Source organism: Camelus bactrianus, chromosome 16 (assembly GCF_048773025.1).
Source record: "Camelus bactrianus isolate YW-2024 breed Bactrian camel chromosome 16, ASM4877302v1, whole genome shotgun sequence".
NCBI classification, from domain to species: Eukaryota; Metazoa; Chordata; class Mammalia; order Artiodactyla; family Camelidae; genus Camelus; species Camelus bactrianus.
The window spans coordinates 55218029-55236092 of NC_133554.1; the positions used below are offsets into that span (position 1 = coordinate 55218029).

General features: G+C 39.4%; 1 protein-coding gene across 3 annotated transcripts in view; it reads left to right on the forward strand.

The window, feature by feature from the left end:
• The first annotated feature begins 2383 nt into the window (after nucleotides 1-2383).
• UNK (unk zinc finger) overlaps nucleotides 2384-18064 on the forward strand; it is a 32575-nt gene continuing 16894 nt past the window's right edge. For all 3 annotated transcript variants that reach the window (XM_045513576.2, XM_074343707.1, XM_010950751.3), the window contains exon 1: nucleotides 2384-2546. In XM_045513576.2, coding sequence (XP_045369532.2) covers nucleotides 2443-2546 — 104 coding nt within the window. In that variant the 5' untranslated portion in view covers nucleotides 2384-2442. The remainder of the gene's footprint in view (nucleotides 2547-18064) is intronic.

Sequence of the window (18064 nt, forward strand, 5' to 3'; positions counted from 1 at the left end):
ATACATATAGATTTCAACCCAGAGAATTACTGTACATAAATACAAATACCTCAAAAATTTGCTCATGACACCAAAGGTGCTCCCTCATTGATCAACAGTGAGAAAAAAATGCACAATTTAAAAAAGCAGCTATAGCAAAAACACCTTTGGGTCAATCTCTGGTACCAAAATCGTGTCTTTATTTCAGTCCTCTCAGTTGTACCTCTAAACTTTAATGTGATAATTCGATCAACCATAATTTCTCTCTTCTGCTCAGTTTAGGGTAGGGGAAAATTTAAGCCATTTCACTACTGCCAGGCTAAGAAGAGAAACCAAGATGGAGGCTCTTGCCCTGTCCTCAGAACCTGTCTAAGGCAAAGAAACAGGGCACTGGTTAGATCCCGCATGAGAGGCTGTCAAAGGTTCTGGAACGAAACCAGAAAAATATCCTGTCATCTTTTTTTGACTGCTCAAATGGCCTGGAGGGGGAATGGGCTCCTAAAATAACACCTGTTTTGTGTTCCAAGGCTTTTCTAGGGGATCCAGAACCCTGTCTGTCCCATGCTTTTTACAGGAGAAACAGTCCAGTTATTTTTTTCCCCTCAGTTTTGCTAATTATTAGACAGGAACTAAAACTGCTCCAGGAGAAACTAGGTATGAATTTATATTCGGCCATTTAAGGATGATTAGTGGAAATAGTTTGTCCCTCTTACTGGCCATACTGTTATATTTTTCTTTTTCCTAAGTTGGTGGATGGGAGAAAAAGCAACATAGGAAATGGGGAACACGTTAATACAGTCAAAACAATGCAGAATGTGCTGCAGCGTGTAGGCTACTGTCCTAGTTCCTGTTTTGTTACCAACTTGCTGAATAACCCTGCGCAAGTTGCTTAACCTCTCTGAGTTTCGGTTTCCTCTTTTGTGAATCAAGCAGTTTGGATGATATCATCTCCCAATTCCACCAGTACACACTCATTTTGAAGCTCATAGTATACACCCATAAAACCTAGCACTCTGAACTATATTTCATTCAAATCACACGGGTATTTTGGGGCAACATATAAAGCAATTACTTGAATTTAATAGTAGGATTAAAGCAATACACCATAACTTTTCTGTGTGTATGTCACTTTGGTATTCTTCATCTTCAAATGCCCCTAGTGGTTGAACAATTTGGCTTGTTTAGGAAATACCAATTTCTCAACTTTGTAGGCTGACGATTTGGCTTTTGATGTGAAGTTACTCAAACTAAATAAAATAGGTGTCAGTCTTAAACATTAACAATCTTCCATTCACCCCAGTCTTAAACATTAACAATCTTCCATTCACCCCACCCTGCATCACCGCTAAGGTTATTGGAATGTGTTTCTTTAGTGAGATTATCATAAATCAACACTATCTAATAAAATGTAAATCAGTCTCCAAAACGATGGGTTTAAATAGATTCAACATGGAACAGAAAGTTAGATGACGAGTGTTAAAATATATACGAAGAACTTCTCCAGACTGCAGGAAGCAGGGAGGAGACATTTTCCCCAAGTAGAAAGGTTGGCGTCCAGAGCAGGAAACTGGAGTGGATTATAAACCGCACTCTACTCAAACCCAGGCCCTTCCTCTAGACACTGTGACGGTTCTCCACGCCTCTGCAACCTGCTAGTGTACCTGAGACTATGCTAGACGGAGATTAAATTCGCCCTTGGCCTTTAAAGTACTGGAAACAAATTGGTCATGCCAGGTGTCGCCTCTTGAGAACGGGATCAAATAGTGGAGTTCCAGGTTTCAAGGTTGGTAAGAGTCTATGGAGCGCCTCAAGCAAAGGGGCGGGAACACAGTACTGTGTCGTGTAGCTCTTCGTTAGTAAAGACTCCTCAGGCCGACTTCCAGCCGGCTGACTTCCCCTCACGCCCCTCAACTTGGTCCCACTGCAGGAATGAGGATGCTGGCGTACTCCGAGTGCCTAAAGCTCAAAGGCCCAGTGCTCGGTGTCGGCATCACAACCGAGCCCAAGCTGTGCTTAAGTATGGAGGCGAGGTAATTATTACACCTTTGGCACTGAAATCACACTTGGAACTGTTTCACATAAGTCGTTAGGTCCGCCCTAGCTCTGGGCCTCTGCGACTCAGAAGCTCCAGTTTCAGGGGTTAGTCTCCCCTACGAACCTGGAAACGCGCTGTTAAGATGAAACGCAGCGGGACTGCAACCCCCAGAAGCCGTCGCGGGGCCTCAGCATCCGGGACACTGCCTGCAAGGATCCCTGGGTATTGTAGTCCGTTCCTTTAGCAGCAACCCTCTACCGACGGTAAAATTCCTGCCGAACCCGGGACCACAACTCCCAGCAACCCTTGCTGCAGTGCGGGGGGTCTTCACGTTCTCGTGGCGCGGCGCAGGCGCACTGGGTCCTCGGCGCGGACCGCGCAGACTGAATAATAAAAGGGGAGCGGCGAAGAGGCAGGAAGACAGGACCATGTCGAAGGGCCCCGGGCCCGGCGGCTCCGCAGCTTCCTCGGCGCCCCCGGCCGCTACCGCTCAGGTGCTGCAGGCACAGCCCGAGAAACCGCAGCACTACACGTACGTAGAGCCCCCCCCGCCGCGCGCGCACGCCTGACGTCAGCGGCCAGCGTGAGTCACGCGCGCTGGGAGAGCGCGAGGCGGCCTCTCCCTCCCCCCTTCCTCCTCCGGCCCGGCCCAGACCGGTTCCAACCTGCTGGGGCCGGTCCCAACTGCCTCCAACTGCCACCAACCTCTGGTCGGGCCGTGGGGCGGGAAACCCGGTCCCCGCCGCCGAGTGGGGAAGGCGGGTGCTCACGGTGCGGAGTGTACACATCCTAGGGCCGGCCTTCGAGGCCTAACTGTTCCTCAGACCGTAAAACCACAGTACCAGGCACTTTCGGGGCGATGAGAAGTCCAAGGCGCGACCCACATGAGTTCCTAAGGGGCCAGCCCTAGAACCGCCTTTGAATGATGGTTAGCATTGAAGTCCTGTCAGACCACACAGTCCAGGAGGCCTTTTGTGTCCCTAAGGCCCGTGTGTTGTCCACGGAGGCTACTCTTGCTTAAATTCACTTTAAAAGAGTTGACTCAGCCCGAGTCAAGGATCCGTAGGGTGACGGGATCTATGTCCTCACGCCCAACCTAAGTATGGCATCTGCAGGAGCCCCGAATGGTAACACTACGAGAGTCCTGGAAAATCTTAGTTCCTGAGAATCTCCTTGGGTCTAAGTGTAGGTCCTTGTCTTCTTTTTATTTTCTTTTGAGGCACTTAAAGCAACTACCTTGGTGCTTGGTGCATTGGGAGAAAGATGAAAAGGGGCAGGCCCTCCTGTTAAGCAAAATGTTGATTTCCATTTTCCCTGATGCTCTTTGAGTGTCTCTTTCTCCTGGGCACCGAAGTTATGTGCATGTTTAGAGTTTCCCCAAGTGTACCTCAGTCTTGCTGGAGATTTGAAATGTGGGGGTTGAACAACCGTTAAGGGGCAGGCAGTAATGCTGCCTGGTGAACCAAGATCAGGAAGCATGTGTTTGGAAAGAACTAAAAGTAGGCAGGAGCAGTTCTTGTCACAGAAGTAAGACCCATTGGGAAACTTCTGGGATTAGGGAACATCGGTTTTAGAAAGTGTATTGATTTCTTTGTGAGATTCTCTGTTACTGGTTGACATCCACTTGAAACTTTTTCTTCAGCCTCACTCATGTTAACTATAGATTTTCTAATGTGACCATTGGTTTGCTGATCATTGCTTACTGGAATTATTTCCGCAGTCCTGCCATTGGTTTTGGTGAGATGGTTTTCTCTCTCAGAATTCAGGTGAATGGTGTGGTCAAGCAACAGTATGGTCTTGATTTGGAAATCTGCAAACTTCACGTAACTGGAACTTGTTTATAATCTCTGGTTCCTCAAATCACGTTTTTCAGTAAAATACCTGTAACATTTTGAGTAATGTGAGTTGGTTTCAGCAACCTCTGTTTCTGTGTTGTCATTAAGTGTACTGTGGAATCTGTATTAGAAAGGCTTCTCATCATTTTGGAATTGACAGGTGAAACAAGTCAACTGCTGTGTAAATGTTAATATCAGTCTTTGTCCTCTTGGTGTTCATTTGTTTAAAATCTGTCTTTCCATTCCTTGTGGGATAAGTACAGGGTAGTCAGTCTTGGCTCTTGAAGTGGCTTAGTCAGTCAGCAGTAGCAGATGAAAAGCCAGAGCCTGATTGGGTGCTTGGAGGTTGGAGGTGTTCCCAATTTTATTTTCTGTTATCTGTTCCTGTGTGTTTATGTTTTTAGCTCCAAAAATCAGAGATAGAAACCAGTTGTCTTCCTTGGTAGATTTATGGACGTTTAGACACCTTGATGATTGGGAAAACTTCATTCCTTGTCACCCAGGTCTGAGGAGCGGGGAGCACAAGGACACTGATGATGGCACCAGTACACTTGTTGGCTCTTGATTTTTTTTTTTCTAAAGTGAACCCGTTTGTTGTCCTTGGGGGTTAGGAGACACAAATATTTTAATTTTGATTTTATATTTACTAAGAAATTTTGAGCTGCCCAGCATTTCTTGTCATTTTCCTTTGTAGCATAAATTTCTATAATTTGTTCCAGTCTGAATATGACCTTATTATCTATTGCATTGATCACATTGTTGAATACAGACATAGACCCCCTTGGTTTTTCCTTTTTTTTTGGAATGTTTGTATTTCTTTAACATGTCAAAATTTTTTATCTTTTAAAACTTATACATTAATATGTTAATTTGTGTATTTTTTTCCTGATGTTGTTTGAGATTGTCTGACATGCAGTAATTTTGCAATAATCCTGAAGAGATTTGCATTCAAATTGAATCCCACTCATCTTAATGGCAGACAAACTTGGTAAACACAGTTGGATCCATCAAAAGCAAAAATTGCCTTCCTATTGGCTTACTTCTTGCCCTTTATTCTTGTCCCACAACTAAAGGCCTAGGGTGTGAGCCCTCCTTTTCCTAAACCAAGAGAATTATTTATAACATAGTTTGAGAGATAATTATTTTGTTGATTTTTAAGAAAAACTCTTGAATAATCTTACTTTAAGGGAAACTTCTAATTAATTCTTTCATCAAATTGATACAGCAGGCACTTGTGCTAGACCTGAGGAATTCAACCCTTTTAGAAAACAGTCATGTGAGAATTTCCTCTGTTACACAGTTCTAAGTATTTGATTAGCGCTAAATAGAATGGTAATGTGCATGTATTATACTCTTCAGTATGAGAACCATATGATCTCTTAATAGATAATTTGTCTTTTTGTTGTTGTTGGACAAAGACTAAATTTAATGCAGCTTTATTCAGAATCAGTCCATCTTGTATATTAGAAGAGTTTTATAAAAACAGATTAAGAATGGGAAATTCTGGAGCAGCTTACATTCCGAAATGTACCTACAAATTTAGCTAACTTTGGGCTTTTTACTATATAACAATTTTACTGTGAAACATATAGTTGAAAAGTCACCAAAAAACCTGCCATCTGAAATATCCCGGTTTTTGACCTTACTGTGTTGACCCTATAAGAGAATATAAACCTCAAAGACTATTAAGTCAGTTTTGGACTCCTTTACTTGCAGTTGATTTGCAGACTTAATGCTCTTGCATTAAAGGCAAATGAAATTCTAGTGTACTGAAGATTTCTTGGACTTTCTGGCCACTGAGTAGACAGAGAATAAATGCTTTATAGTCTCATCTAGCCAGGTGTCGTTTTAATTTAGGACTGTTCCCTGGACATATTTAAACAAGAATAATGTAGCAGTACTTCCATAGATAAACTATTTTGAGGGAAATTTGTTAGTTCATACATTATGTAAATGTCATGAGCTTCACTTGATTGCATCTGATTGTGTTTTGGAAAATCTAGACAATGAACAATATTTAAATCATTATTGCAAATTGCAGTAACATGGTAAATACATTACTAGAGTACAGCTCTTGCACAATGAAAATCATTGGAAGCATTGCTTAGCAGCCTGAGCAAGAATGAGTTAAACATTTCTGGATCTTATTTACTTGTTTATCAAGAACTAATTTCTTGCAAGGCAGAGTGAGAGCTCATTGTTTCAGGCAAGCCCACAAAATCCCCATTAATAAGTGTTAAGTGCCCATGCTAAGGGTAGATTCAAGTTTAGCACCTAGTTGATATTTGCTATAGTCTAAATGATTAAAGTGAAGATTTGCTTAATGGTTAAGTTTTTTTGTTTTAATCCAGCTATGTTAGATACTAAAGAAGGCTTCCCCACAATCCATATGCATCTGCTTTGACTGGTGGTTTCTGTCAACCTACAAAGACTGTGGCTTATTGGTGAGGGCAGCTGGACAACTCTGAGAGCAACTTAGAGAAATCCACCTTGGGCACACTCTATAAAGGAGCTCCTTCTCTGGAAATAGCACCCCAGATAAGTGCACAAAAGCAAGACACCCTCGTGGACCTACTTCCTCCCGCTTTCAACACCCTGATGCCTGAAGGTGAGGTCTCCTTCCTGTGTGTCTTAGAAGCCATGAGCTCAGTTAGGTAATGAGAGCCCTAAAACAGCCTGAGTACCACACATCTTCAGGCTTTCTTGCCAGACCTTTGCCTAAAGGTTATTTTTCTCATTAGGAGAGACTCTAGGTCAGGAGACTGATAAAAGTAAGGTTGCGTTTAAAGCTACATTACTTTAAATAGAGGACTGGTCTAGCGATTATTTTCCCAAATGGGGGCAGTATTTGCTTAATGATTAAGTTTTTCATTTTGTTGTTTTGTTGTTTTTTTTTTTTGATCCAGCTGTGCTTGATACTAAAGGAGGTTTTCCCACATATGCATCTTCTGTATTTTGAAATTGCAACTATGGACAGTTATGGCTAATCCTAGTAGATTGTCTTCCCTTCTTTTAACATCTTGGATGAATTTTGGGGCACACTAATGTGTTATGTGAAGATGGATGTTGAATGTAAGTTTCTCTGTCATTCTTAGCCAATATGTAAAAATTACATTAGCCTAATTGCTAAAAATGCCAAGAATTTGCGTTCAGTATCCTTCTGGACAATGTAGTTTTCTTGTTTTCTTACCATATAGATACTCTATAGATTCACCCCAGCCAGTCATCTTAAAATACCTGCATGGGCAACAGAGAGATCTACGGAGAAGGCTTGGGTAAAATCAGTACATATGAAAATAGGTACGGGGTTAATTTTGGGGATGATAGAAATGTTCTGGAATCCCACAGTGGCGATGGTTACACAACAATATGATGAATATACTAAAAACTACTGAAAAGTACACTTTAAAATGGTGATTTTTAAAATTGAAGTATAGTGAGTTTACAGTGTGTCGATTTCTGGTGTACAGCATTATGTTTCAGTCGTACATATACGTATATATATTCCTTTTCATATAAAATGGTGAATTTTTATGTTGTGGTCATTAAATCTCAATTTTTTTGAAAAAGAGATGTTAAAATCAGTGTATATGAGTCCCCCCTACTACAGAGGCCTTAGACATATGGCCTAAAAGGGCTTGGTAGCATCGTTCAGCATGGGAAAGCCTGCAGCTTAAGAAAAGCTCCTTGGCACCCTTTTCCCAGCCTGCTCAGTGGCTTTGTCCCCATATATCCATTCTAGGCAAACGTGCACATGTTGTAAGTCTACAGAGATTCTTTTGAGGTAAAAAGTGAATACTCAGCAAGTTTGAGACCCCTAGTTGTTAGTAGTTGTACTTTAAATTGTCTCTAAATTGGTAACCGTTGTAAGGAACAAGCACACTTTGCCAGTACCTTCGTAAAATGAATTGTTTACTTCCTAGGGTGGGTGGGAGGTAGAAAAGGTTGCTGTTCTGCTAAAATGCAGTCAGTTCTGTTCATCAGGTATTGGGATGACTGTTTTTATGTTCACATGGGCATTTCTGTAAGGACAGGCCATGTGTTTTAGGCATTTAAAATGATTTCAGTAGCTGTAATATTTTAGTTCAAATGATCACAACAAACTTTTTATTTTTTTCTCTATAAAATCCCTCAACTTTCACCCCTTTTTTCTTTGCCAGTGTGTAGAATTTGACAGCAGTATCAAGAGCTGATGAGGAGGAGAAGATGGAAAGGAGTCTAGCGACTTAAAAATCTCATAGCGTTCTCTGTGAGGTGACCTTTTTCCTGTTGGTGGCTCTATTTAGGAGACAAAGAAGATATTAAGGCCTGTGACAGTATCGTCATGTCATATCTGAGCTTACTGAAATGTTTCTTCCCTTTCCTTATTCTTTACATCACAGTTTGCTTTTTGTGTTCATAAGTTGACTCATTTGTTTCCTATTAGTATTTGAAGCACCATATGGCCACCATAAGTCCTAACAAAATGACTTCTGATGAGGAGGGGGAAGGCCCATATTCCCACCTTCCTGAGATTTTGGCCTATTCACAAAACTACCCTCATTGAAGAGAGATAGTTATGCTTAGAAAAGAAGAGGTTGATAAAAAACTTTTGGCATGGTGTTTTATGACTTAAAAGTTTTAACTGATAGTTTTTATATCTAAGCTTTTATTAATTTTGGTAAGAACATTACTGTATCTTTTTAATTTAACTTCTACTGCTAAAAGGTGCCAGGCATCTAGAAGCCTGCAACTTTAGGATTTGTGTGAGTTGAACCTATCCAAACATAACATAAATTAAAAACTTGTACTTGTATTTTCTTCTTTAAAAAATTTTTTTTTACTGTGGAACTAAAAGTACTTTTATAATGAACACATAAAATGAATGTTAAATACCCGGTAGAGTATGTTATAGTTAACATTTCTGTTTTTATTTTTAATATTAAACTTATTTTATGATATTGTAATTATGACCTGTTAAAAACTTCCTGACATATTTTAAACAGCTTTAAAGAGTCACTTACGCTTATTCCTGTAGCTTAATTAAGAAAAGCACAGTTAACAAAAAAAGAAAAGCATAGTTAACAGTCAGCATGGTGTTTAAATATGGTGACTCTAGGCCAAATTGTCTGAGTTTGAAGGCCAGCTCTGCTGCTTACTAGCTGTGGGACCTTGGGCAAGTGAATTCCCTTTTTGTGTGTCAGTCTCCTGAGGATGCCAATAGTACCTGTCCCAAGGGGTTGTTACGAGGATTAAGTGAGTTTATATATATATATATATATAAAGTGCTTAAAACAGTGCCTGGCACTTAACACAGTGTAGGTACTATTCTTATCAACATTTGAACAATGCTCAGGCTACTGCTTTCAGTTGCATTGCTACCTCCTTCAGCAGCCTTAATCAAATCCCTTCTTTAGCAGCATTCACACTGAAGTAGATTCTTCAGTTCTTGGGCACACATGGGTCAGTGTCTCCTTCTATTCCAGAGCACTCCTTTCTTCCTCATCCATTCAAATTTCATTTCTGTCGCAGTTCTTATAGCCCCTACCAGAATTGGTGTTCTAAATGGATCTACTCTTTCAGGGACAAAGACTTTGTTGTACAGAAAACAGTATTCAAAATAGCATATCAATTAAAATGTTTATACTAAAATAGTCATCATATTGGAAGCTTTTCAGGGCAGCTGTGTACAGGAAAACTTTGAATCAAGTCAAGCTGTTAACTGATTTAGTGAAGAATGAACCAAGATGTTTTTGTTTTTGTTTTTGTTTTCCCAGTTGTTTTTTTTTTTTCAATTAATTTTTGTTATCAGTTGACGTGTAGTCTGTACAATGTTTTGTTGATTTCTGGTGTACAGCATCATGTTTCAGTCATACATACACATACATGTATTCGTTTTCATATTCTTTTTTATTATAGGGTACCACAAGATATTGAATATAGTTCCTTGTGCTATACAGAAGAAGCTTGTTATCTATTTTATATATAACAGTATCTGCAAATCTCGAACTCCCAATTTATCCCCACCCCTTTCACCTCCAGTAACCATAAGTTTGTTACCTATGTCTATGAGTCTGTTTCTGTTTTGTAAATAAGTTCATTTGTGTGGGTTTTTTTAGATTCCACATATAAGTGATACGGTATTTTTCTTTCTCTTTCTGGCTTTACTTAGAATGACAATCTCCAGGTCCATCCATGTTGCTGCAAATGCCATTATTTTATTCTTTTTAATGTGAACCAAGGTTTTCAGTACTCCTCAAATATTACATGACCTTTCCCTCCTCAATTTTACCAGTTCCAGGATTCTTAGGGCAAGGAGACAGTTATAGAATGGAGGAACCAGGGACACGTAGGACCAGTTGCACACCAACATTGTACCATTCATGTTTCTTATTAGTTCTTGGGGCCAGGACAGCTCACAGGTGTCGGCTCTTTCCCAGTGTGGAATGGGCTGAAATTACTTGCTAGTGAGTGGCTCCCCTACCTTAAAGTGTTTGCATGCTTGAGTGCTTGTAGCACTTGTACTGTAGGTTCCTGTGTATGCATCCTTGTGTTAGGATAGTTTTATTATATCCAGGAGGTCCATATTTGCCCTAAGGTCTTTGGCTAAAACCCAGTTACAGGATCAAAGCCTGTCTTAAAGATTCAAACACTAGGGAATTCACTAGACACTTATTTTATCTGCCTGAATAATACTATCTAAGCTTGTTTTTTCTGCCAGAGAGAATGTCCTAAATGAGAATCACTTCAAAGGATAGTGCTTTATCAGAATTGTCCAAATATTTGCCAACCACCGATTTTAGCTTTATTTGGCCTTGCCTTGTTTTTTAAAAAGCCATTTTTGGGGCAACTCCCACTGCTGTGGTTATTGTTAGAGTTGTATGGTTTCTGGTTGTGTTTGGTGTCAGAACAGAATGTGTATGTATATCTTTATAAACATTGAATCTAGAAATGCTAAAGTTTACCTAAAGCTCTACAAAAATGAGGAAAACTTTTTTAGCAAATTGTAAGAAATATATATTTTTATACACACATTTAGATTAAGTAATTCAGGATTATTAATCTACTGCTTATCTGCTCTTATAATTAATATTCACTTTGAAGTTAAAGATTTTATTCTCAAATTTAAAAATGAAGAATCTTTGACAAGCCATGAACTATGAACTCTATGACTAAATTCTTTACAGGCATTACATATGGGAGGAAAAAGTAGCCAGTAGGGTATATATGACTATGGAAAACAGTAGATTACACGTAAGTGTCATTTGAGCCTTTGGATACCACAAATATAGTCTTCAGCAGTGACTGGGGTTTTGGCGGTGTTTTGTTTGTTTTTGTTTTCTCCTTCCTTTGCTTGTTGCAGAATCCTGTCACATTATGGTTACATTTCAATAAGGAATATTTAAGAACAGGACCGTTTCTTACATTTTAAGATTCTGTTTCCATGATAAAGCTTGTATATTGCTTGAAATAGATGAATTTCTGTAATAATGATGAACACTGGTGGCTTATTAGGAATATGTGCACATCTGTCAGACTGCTAGGCCTCTGCCATCCCGTGTCAGGGTCATGAGCAGTGACCACTGACTGGCCAGGAGAGCAGACAGCTCCCCCAGAGCAGGGCCATGACCTCCAGGCTGCAGGGCATCTGGTGTGGGTTTCTTCTGTCGGCTCAGCCTGTTGTCCCATTTTTGTTGGGCTCACAGGTTGCTGTTCACTGTGCACAATGGGAGTCAAGTCCCGAGCATACCTGGGGTTGCAGCACCATCCTGTTGCTTCTCCAAAGGCCATCATTGTCTTGCCTGTTTACCTTTTTATTCAAATCTGACCGTTCTACATATGTAGCCAATCAGATTTTACAAATCGGAGGCAGGATGACATTCTAATAGTCACTCATTTTACAAAAAGATTTACCATAGTTCACTTCTAACGTAAAGGAACTCTTCTGAGTTATTAACAACATGTCTTTCATTTAATTTTGGATCAGGATAGATTCCCTGTCAAGTTGTCATTAAAATTATGGATTTCTTCCCTAATAATTTTTTTAAATTCTAAAAATAAAGTTACAGTAACGAAAAGCCTAGATAACCCCTAAAATCAGTAATACTGGATATATTTTTCTTTCCAGTTTTTCTTTCTGCATAAAGTTTACCTAATTGTCCAGATATATATTTTTATTTTTTTTTCTTTCACTTAATAAGTCTTTAGTTTGTACCCAACTTTTGTCAAATAGTCATTACAATACCCCTTAGTTGTTTGAGGGGACAGAAAAAGGAATTTAATACATCTATCTCCACACATTCCCAGTAACAGTTACAGAGCAAGCCATCTCACTGGTTGCTTTTCTAGTCTGCATATGAAACTGAGGATCTCAAATTTAGTGTCCAGGGTGAGGACCAAGGCTGTGCAGACATTGTAGGGAAGGTAGCTAGAGAGGTTACTGATTTCTTAACTGCCAGGAGAAGCAGCCAAGTTGCCTCTCTGTGTTTTGCTGGGTTAGTACATAGCTGCTGTAGACCAGGCTTTTATCTTTTGGGATGCTTTAATGTTTTTGCTTTTTCCCTGGACAAACATGTCACCTGCTTTGAGCTGGCTTTATGCAGGGGTACAAAGATGAATAGACCTGGCTATACACAAAGCAGTTGAAGTCAACTGTGGTAGGAGCCGTTCACACAGTGCAGTGGAAACGTGGAAGAGGAGGCGGTTAACGCAACTGGGCAATGTGGGAAACTCATGCAGAGAAGAAGCCAGAAGGGTGATCCAGACACAGGAGCAACAGGATCAAAAGTATGGAGATCAAAAGTGAGGGGAGGGTATCACCAAAAGCAGGTACTCTTCAGAGCAGATGTCAACCCACTACAGCTTGTATGCCAAATCCGGCCTGCTACCTAATTTCATATGGCCCGTGAGCTAAGGATAGTTTTTACATTTTTAATGGTTGAAAAAGACTATCTTATGACATGTGAAATTCAGTTTTCAGCATCCGTAAATAAAGCTTTATTGGAACCCACACTCATTGGCTTACAGTCTATGGCAGAACTGTAATCACAAAGTTCAGTAGTTCTGATGGAGACCATATGTGGTACTCTCATCACTTTGCAATGCTGTTCAGTGCGCTACAAATCACAGTGACACAGTTACAGCCTGACAATGTTTCCAGCACCATGTGTATCAGCATACCACAATATTTTATTTATTCTTTATTACCAGTGCTGAAAGAATCCATCAACATTAGTAGACTAAGCAGTCGTTACAGTATCTTCAGCTCATAGGAAGGCAAGTCAGAAAAACTAGAAAATTTTTAAAGAGACTTTCATTACAGCAGAATTTCTTCACAAAAGTGGAAATGAGCTATGACTGAAGTTTCCACGTGGCTCATTTGTTAGCCAGGCAAGGAAAGCCGTTTGCTGATACTGAATTAATTGTGTTTGATTGCAGCAACTGAAGAAATGTGCCTAGAGAAAACAGACTTGTTTAAGAACATTATCTTTTCGGCAAGAACAATTTCTCAAAATGTTGAGGTCAGGGGGAGCAGCATCAGTAGTCAATTAAAAAGCAAGGCAAATGATTTCATGTGGTTTTTCTTGGCTCTTGATGAGTCAACAGATGCTACTGTTTGGTGGTGGTTTTATTCATGGAGTCAATGCCATGTCTGAAGTGACGGAAGAAGTAGCCTCTATGAATAGTCTACTTAAAACAACTACCACTGAGGATATTTTCAGAAAAGTTAAGAAAACACTAATTCAGTACAAGCTGAAATGAAATCTGTTAATATCTGTTAACAACTGATGGTGATAAGAATGTGGAGTGGAAAGAGTTTAATTGGACAAATTTACAAGCTTATGAAAATGTAAGGTGTTTAAAGCCTGTAGTTATTCATTGTATTCTTCATCAGCAGGTGCTCTGCAGAAAATACTTGAATCTTCATGTGTTATTGAACAGCTGGGATCAGTGATGAACTGTACTCCCTCTTGTGGACTTAACTATCATCAATTCCATGAATTTTTTATCAGAAATAGAAGCTGAATGTTCTGACACGCCCTACTACACAACAGTTCGATAGCTTAGCAGGGGTAAAGTTTTATAATTTTTTGAGTTCAGGGCTAAGGTTGAAATTTTTCTGAAAAGAAGAATCATTCTCAACCACTATTATGGAATGCTGACTGGCTTTGGAAATTAGCTTTTGCTGCAGACTTGAAAATATTTCTTAATGAATTCACCTTGAAATTATAAGGTGAAACATTGCTTATATGCAAACCTTATATTGTGGTAAACTAATGTTTGAATCATAAGTCATGTCAAGCTACCTTGTACACTGCTTCTGGTGCCAAAAGTTAAAACAAGAGTGAGATCTTTCTATCTACACCGATTTACTGTTGATATGATTTCCAAACACAAACTACAGTTTGAGCAGTGATTTTGCATATTGATAAGAATGCAAAGGAAATTTCTGTATTTTAAAATCCATGTACTTGTACAAATCTTGTTATCTATGTGAAAAGACATATTCAAAGATGAAATATGTAAAATCTTACTACAGAACTAGCATTAACACATGAACATTTGTAATCAGTTTTGAGAAAAGGGGTCCCCAACTTTGTATTATTCCTGCCCCTCAAGTCATCTTATTAGTAGACTTGTGTTACTAAAAATTGTAGCCAATTATTTTTAATTTCATCAATAAAAAATTGGAAATTTGTTTTCTCTCTTATTATGTAAGTACCTACATAATATCCTCAGTTTGTCCTCTCAGCCCTCAAAGTCTAAAATACTAATGGTCCTTTACAGAAGAAGTTTGCTTACCCTGCTGTAGAGTTTAGTTTGCTTTGGGGGGAGAGGAGCAGGTCAGGGGCCACACGGGAGATTAAAGTCAGAGTGAGGCCAGGCTAAACACTATTCTAGAAACAGTGGGGAGCTAGTTGTGGATTAAAACATCTGCTACTTTCTCCCCATTGCTTCTAAATTTACATAGTCTTCCTATCAGTCATCTCCAACACTTTTCTTTCTTTTTTGGGGTGGGGGGTAATTAGGTTTATTTATTTTTAGAGGAGGTCCTGGGGATTGAACCTAGGACCTTGTGCATGTTAAGCACGTGCTCTACCACTTGAGCTATACCCTTCCCCCTCTAATATTTTTCTGTTTATTCAGTTTATTCAGATTTTCCTCACGCTCGTCCCCAGAAGAGAGTGAAACACCCAAACTGATAAATCTATTAAGTGAGGCAACTTGGAAAAGGATTTAAAGTTTAGCTGGAAATTGGCCAGTAGCAGTAGCACTTGATCTAAAACCTCCTAAAGAGTAATGTAATTACTGAATATATATTTTAAAAAGTTTTTTTGCCATTGAACTTTAAGCATTTTGTTGTTACTTTTTTACAAATATCTTTCATGTATATGTATTTTTTGAAGTATAGTCAGTTTACAGTGTGTCAGTTTCTGGTGTACAGCATAATGCTTCAGTGATGCATGAACATACATATATTCATTTTCATATTCTTTTTCACCATAGGTTACTACAAGATATTGAATATAGTCCCCTGTGCTATACAATATGAACTTCTTGTTTATCTGTTTTGTATGTATTAGTATCTGCAAATCTTGAACTCCCAATTTATCCCTTCCCACCCTCTTCCGCTCCTGGTAACCATGTTTGTTTTCTACGTCTGTGAGTCTGTTTCTGTTTTGTAAATAAGTTTGTCTGCCTTTTTGTTTTTTTTTTTTTTTGGATTCCACATATAAGTAATAACATACGGTATTTTTCTTTCTCTGGCTTACTTAGAATGACAATCTCCAGGTCCATCCATGTAGCTGCAAATGGCATTATTTTATTATTTTTTATGGCTGAGTAGTATTCCATAGTATAAATATACCACAGCTTCTTTATTCAGTCATCTGTTGATGGACATTTAGGTTACTTACATGTCTTGGCTATTGTACATAGTGCTGCTATGAACATTGGGGTGCATGTATCTTTTTGAATTAAGGTTCCCTCTGGATACATGCCTAGGAGTGGGATTGCTGGATTATGTGGTAAGTCTGTTTTTAGTCTTTTGAGGAAATCTCCATACTGTTTTACATAACGGCTATATCAAACTGCATTCCCACCAGCAGTGTAGGAGAGTTCCCTTTTCTCCACACCCTCTCCAACATTTATCATTTGTGGACTTTTGAATGATGGCCTTTCTGACTGGTGTGAGGTGATACCTTGTAGTTTTGATTTGCATTTCTCTGGTAATTAACGATATTGAGCATTTTTTCATGTGTCTATCGGCCATTTGTATGTCTTTATTGGAGAATTGTTTAGGTCTTCTGCCCATTTTGGGTTTGGGTTGTTTTTTTCTCATTAAGGTGTATGAGCTGTTTATATATTCTGGAAATTAAGCCCTTTGCCAGCCTCATCTTTTGCAAATACTTTACTGAATATAGTGTTAATCCCTTATGTGTTATCACTGTTGGTTTAGTGGAGCAAGTGATTGAATTTAGATTTCAAGTAGCCTGATGTTTTGCTGTTTTTTAGAATTTTGGAAAATAAAGATAATCCAGTAAATATGGAAAGTATTATTTGATTTTTTAAAAAAATGTTTGCATATATTTGATTTTTAAAGTTTTTAGGGAAAAGTATTAGTTTGTAAAGCAGTTTAGCAATATATGCATTATAATTATATCTGTGTGCAAATACTGGGAGAAAATTTTCCAAAAGTCTAGCACTATTAGTGATGGGATTAAGTATGCTTTTGTCCTTTTCTACATTTAAAAAATTTTGTTGCGGGGAGGGTATAGCTCAAGTGGTAGAGTGCATGTTTAGCATGCGTGAGGTCCTGGGTTCAATCCCCAGTACCTCCTCTAAAAATAAATAAACCTAATTACCTTCCTCCCCCCTACACACACAAAAAAAATCTAAAAAAAATCTTTTTGTTAAGTGGGCATGTTACTTTCATAATAATCTTATATTTATAAGTAAACCATTAATAGGATAATTAATGTGATGTTCTAAAAAAGAGTGAAAGATAGCTTTGATTGAAAGTCAGCCCCTGGTGTGGGGCAAACGTGGGCACTGCTCCTTTGTCGAGATGAGGCTCGGACCAGCCGCAATGTCCTGCCAACCTTTGTTGATCCTTCTGCACAGCGAAGGCTTTTTCTGTCAGCTCTTATTTACTCAGGGCCTGAGTGGTTTCTTAAGTCATCCTGGCCTTGCTAGTCTCTGTTTATTGCCATTTATCCTTGAGTGCGAGTATCCGTGGGAGATGGAAGTATGAGTTGAGTTCTCTGGCCCTGTGCGATCCCCAGATGTTGGAGTGGGGCAGGGATAGTTGGTGAGTCTTCTCTCCTAACCAAGAATTCCAGGACTTCTTGGGTTTCTGAGAGCTGGCTGAATTGAAGAATAAGTCTCCGCCTATTTCCTTAGATCTCGTGCTTTCAGGTCTTTAAAATGGAAAGATGGATTGGAGCTTAATGGAGATAGTTGTGCATTTTCACTGAAAATTTGTTTCATTTCAATCCATGAAAATAGAAAAAAGTGATTTCTGAGCGAGTTTCTCCTTGTCATCTGGGCACTGCGTTGCCGGTTAGCCAAAGTTGGAGTTGGGGGGTGGCGGGAGAATGGGAGATTCTGACTGAACATTTTAGTTTCCAGGTAGAGGATGACTTAAACAAAAAGATAGAAATTTCTCTCATCCAATTATAGTTGGCTGAAAGTCGTCCTCTCCCTGCCTAGGTTCGGTCATTCGGCCCCTTCTCTGATGAGGGGCTTTTCTGCAGGACAGTTAGAAATTTCCTGTCCACTGTAATGCTTTTCACAAGGGAATAGGGTTAGGCTTCCAGCTCTCACTGCCTGCTGGCAGCATCATAAAACTGTTGGTATTTCTTTGTGGACTTTGCCTCTTCTGTGACTTTTTATTGTATTCATTCAGCAGACTTTGTCACTGTACTGGGTTCTTGCTTGCTTGCTACCAAGGACTTTTTAATCTACTAATAGAGAAAAATGTACATGTTATTACTATGAAATGCAGGGTAAGGGCTACAGGAAATGTCCAGAAAAAGTCTTGTAAAAACTTAGAGATGATAACTGTTAGCTGGGGACAAGGGCAGGACGGGGAGGGGAGGTGTAGAGGTCAAGGAAAGCGTGGAGGTGATGGTATCAGAAGATTCATTACCATTGAGTTCAGTGTTGAAAGATTTCTACAGGTAAGGAAGGGGCCATGAGCAAAGGCAGGGAAGTTAAAGATCTCTTTGCAGGA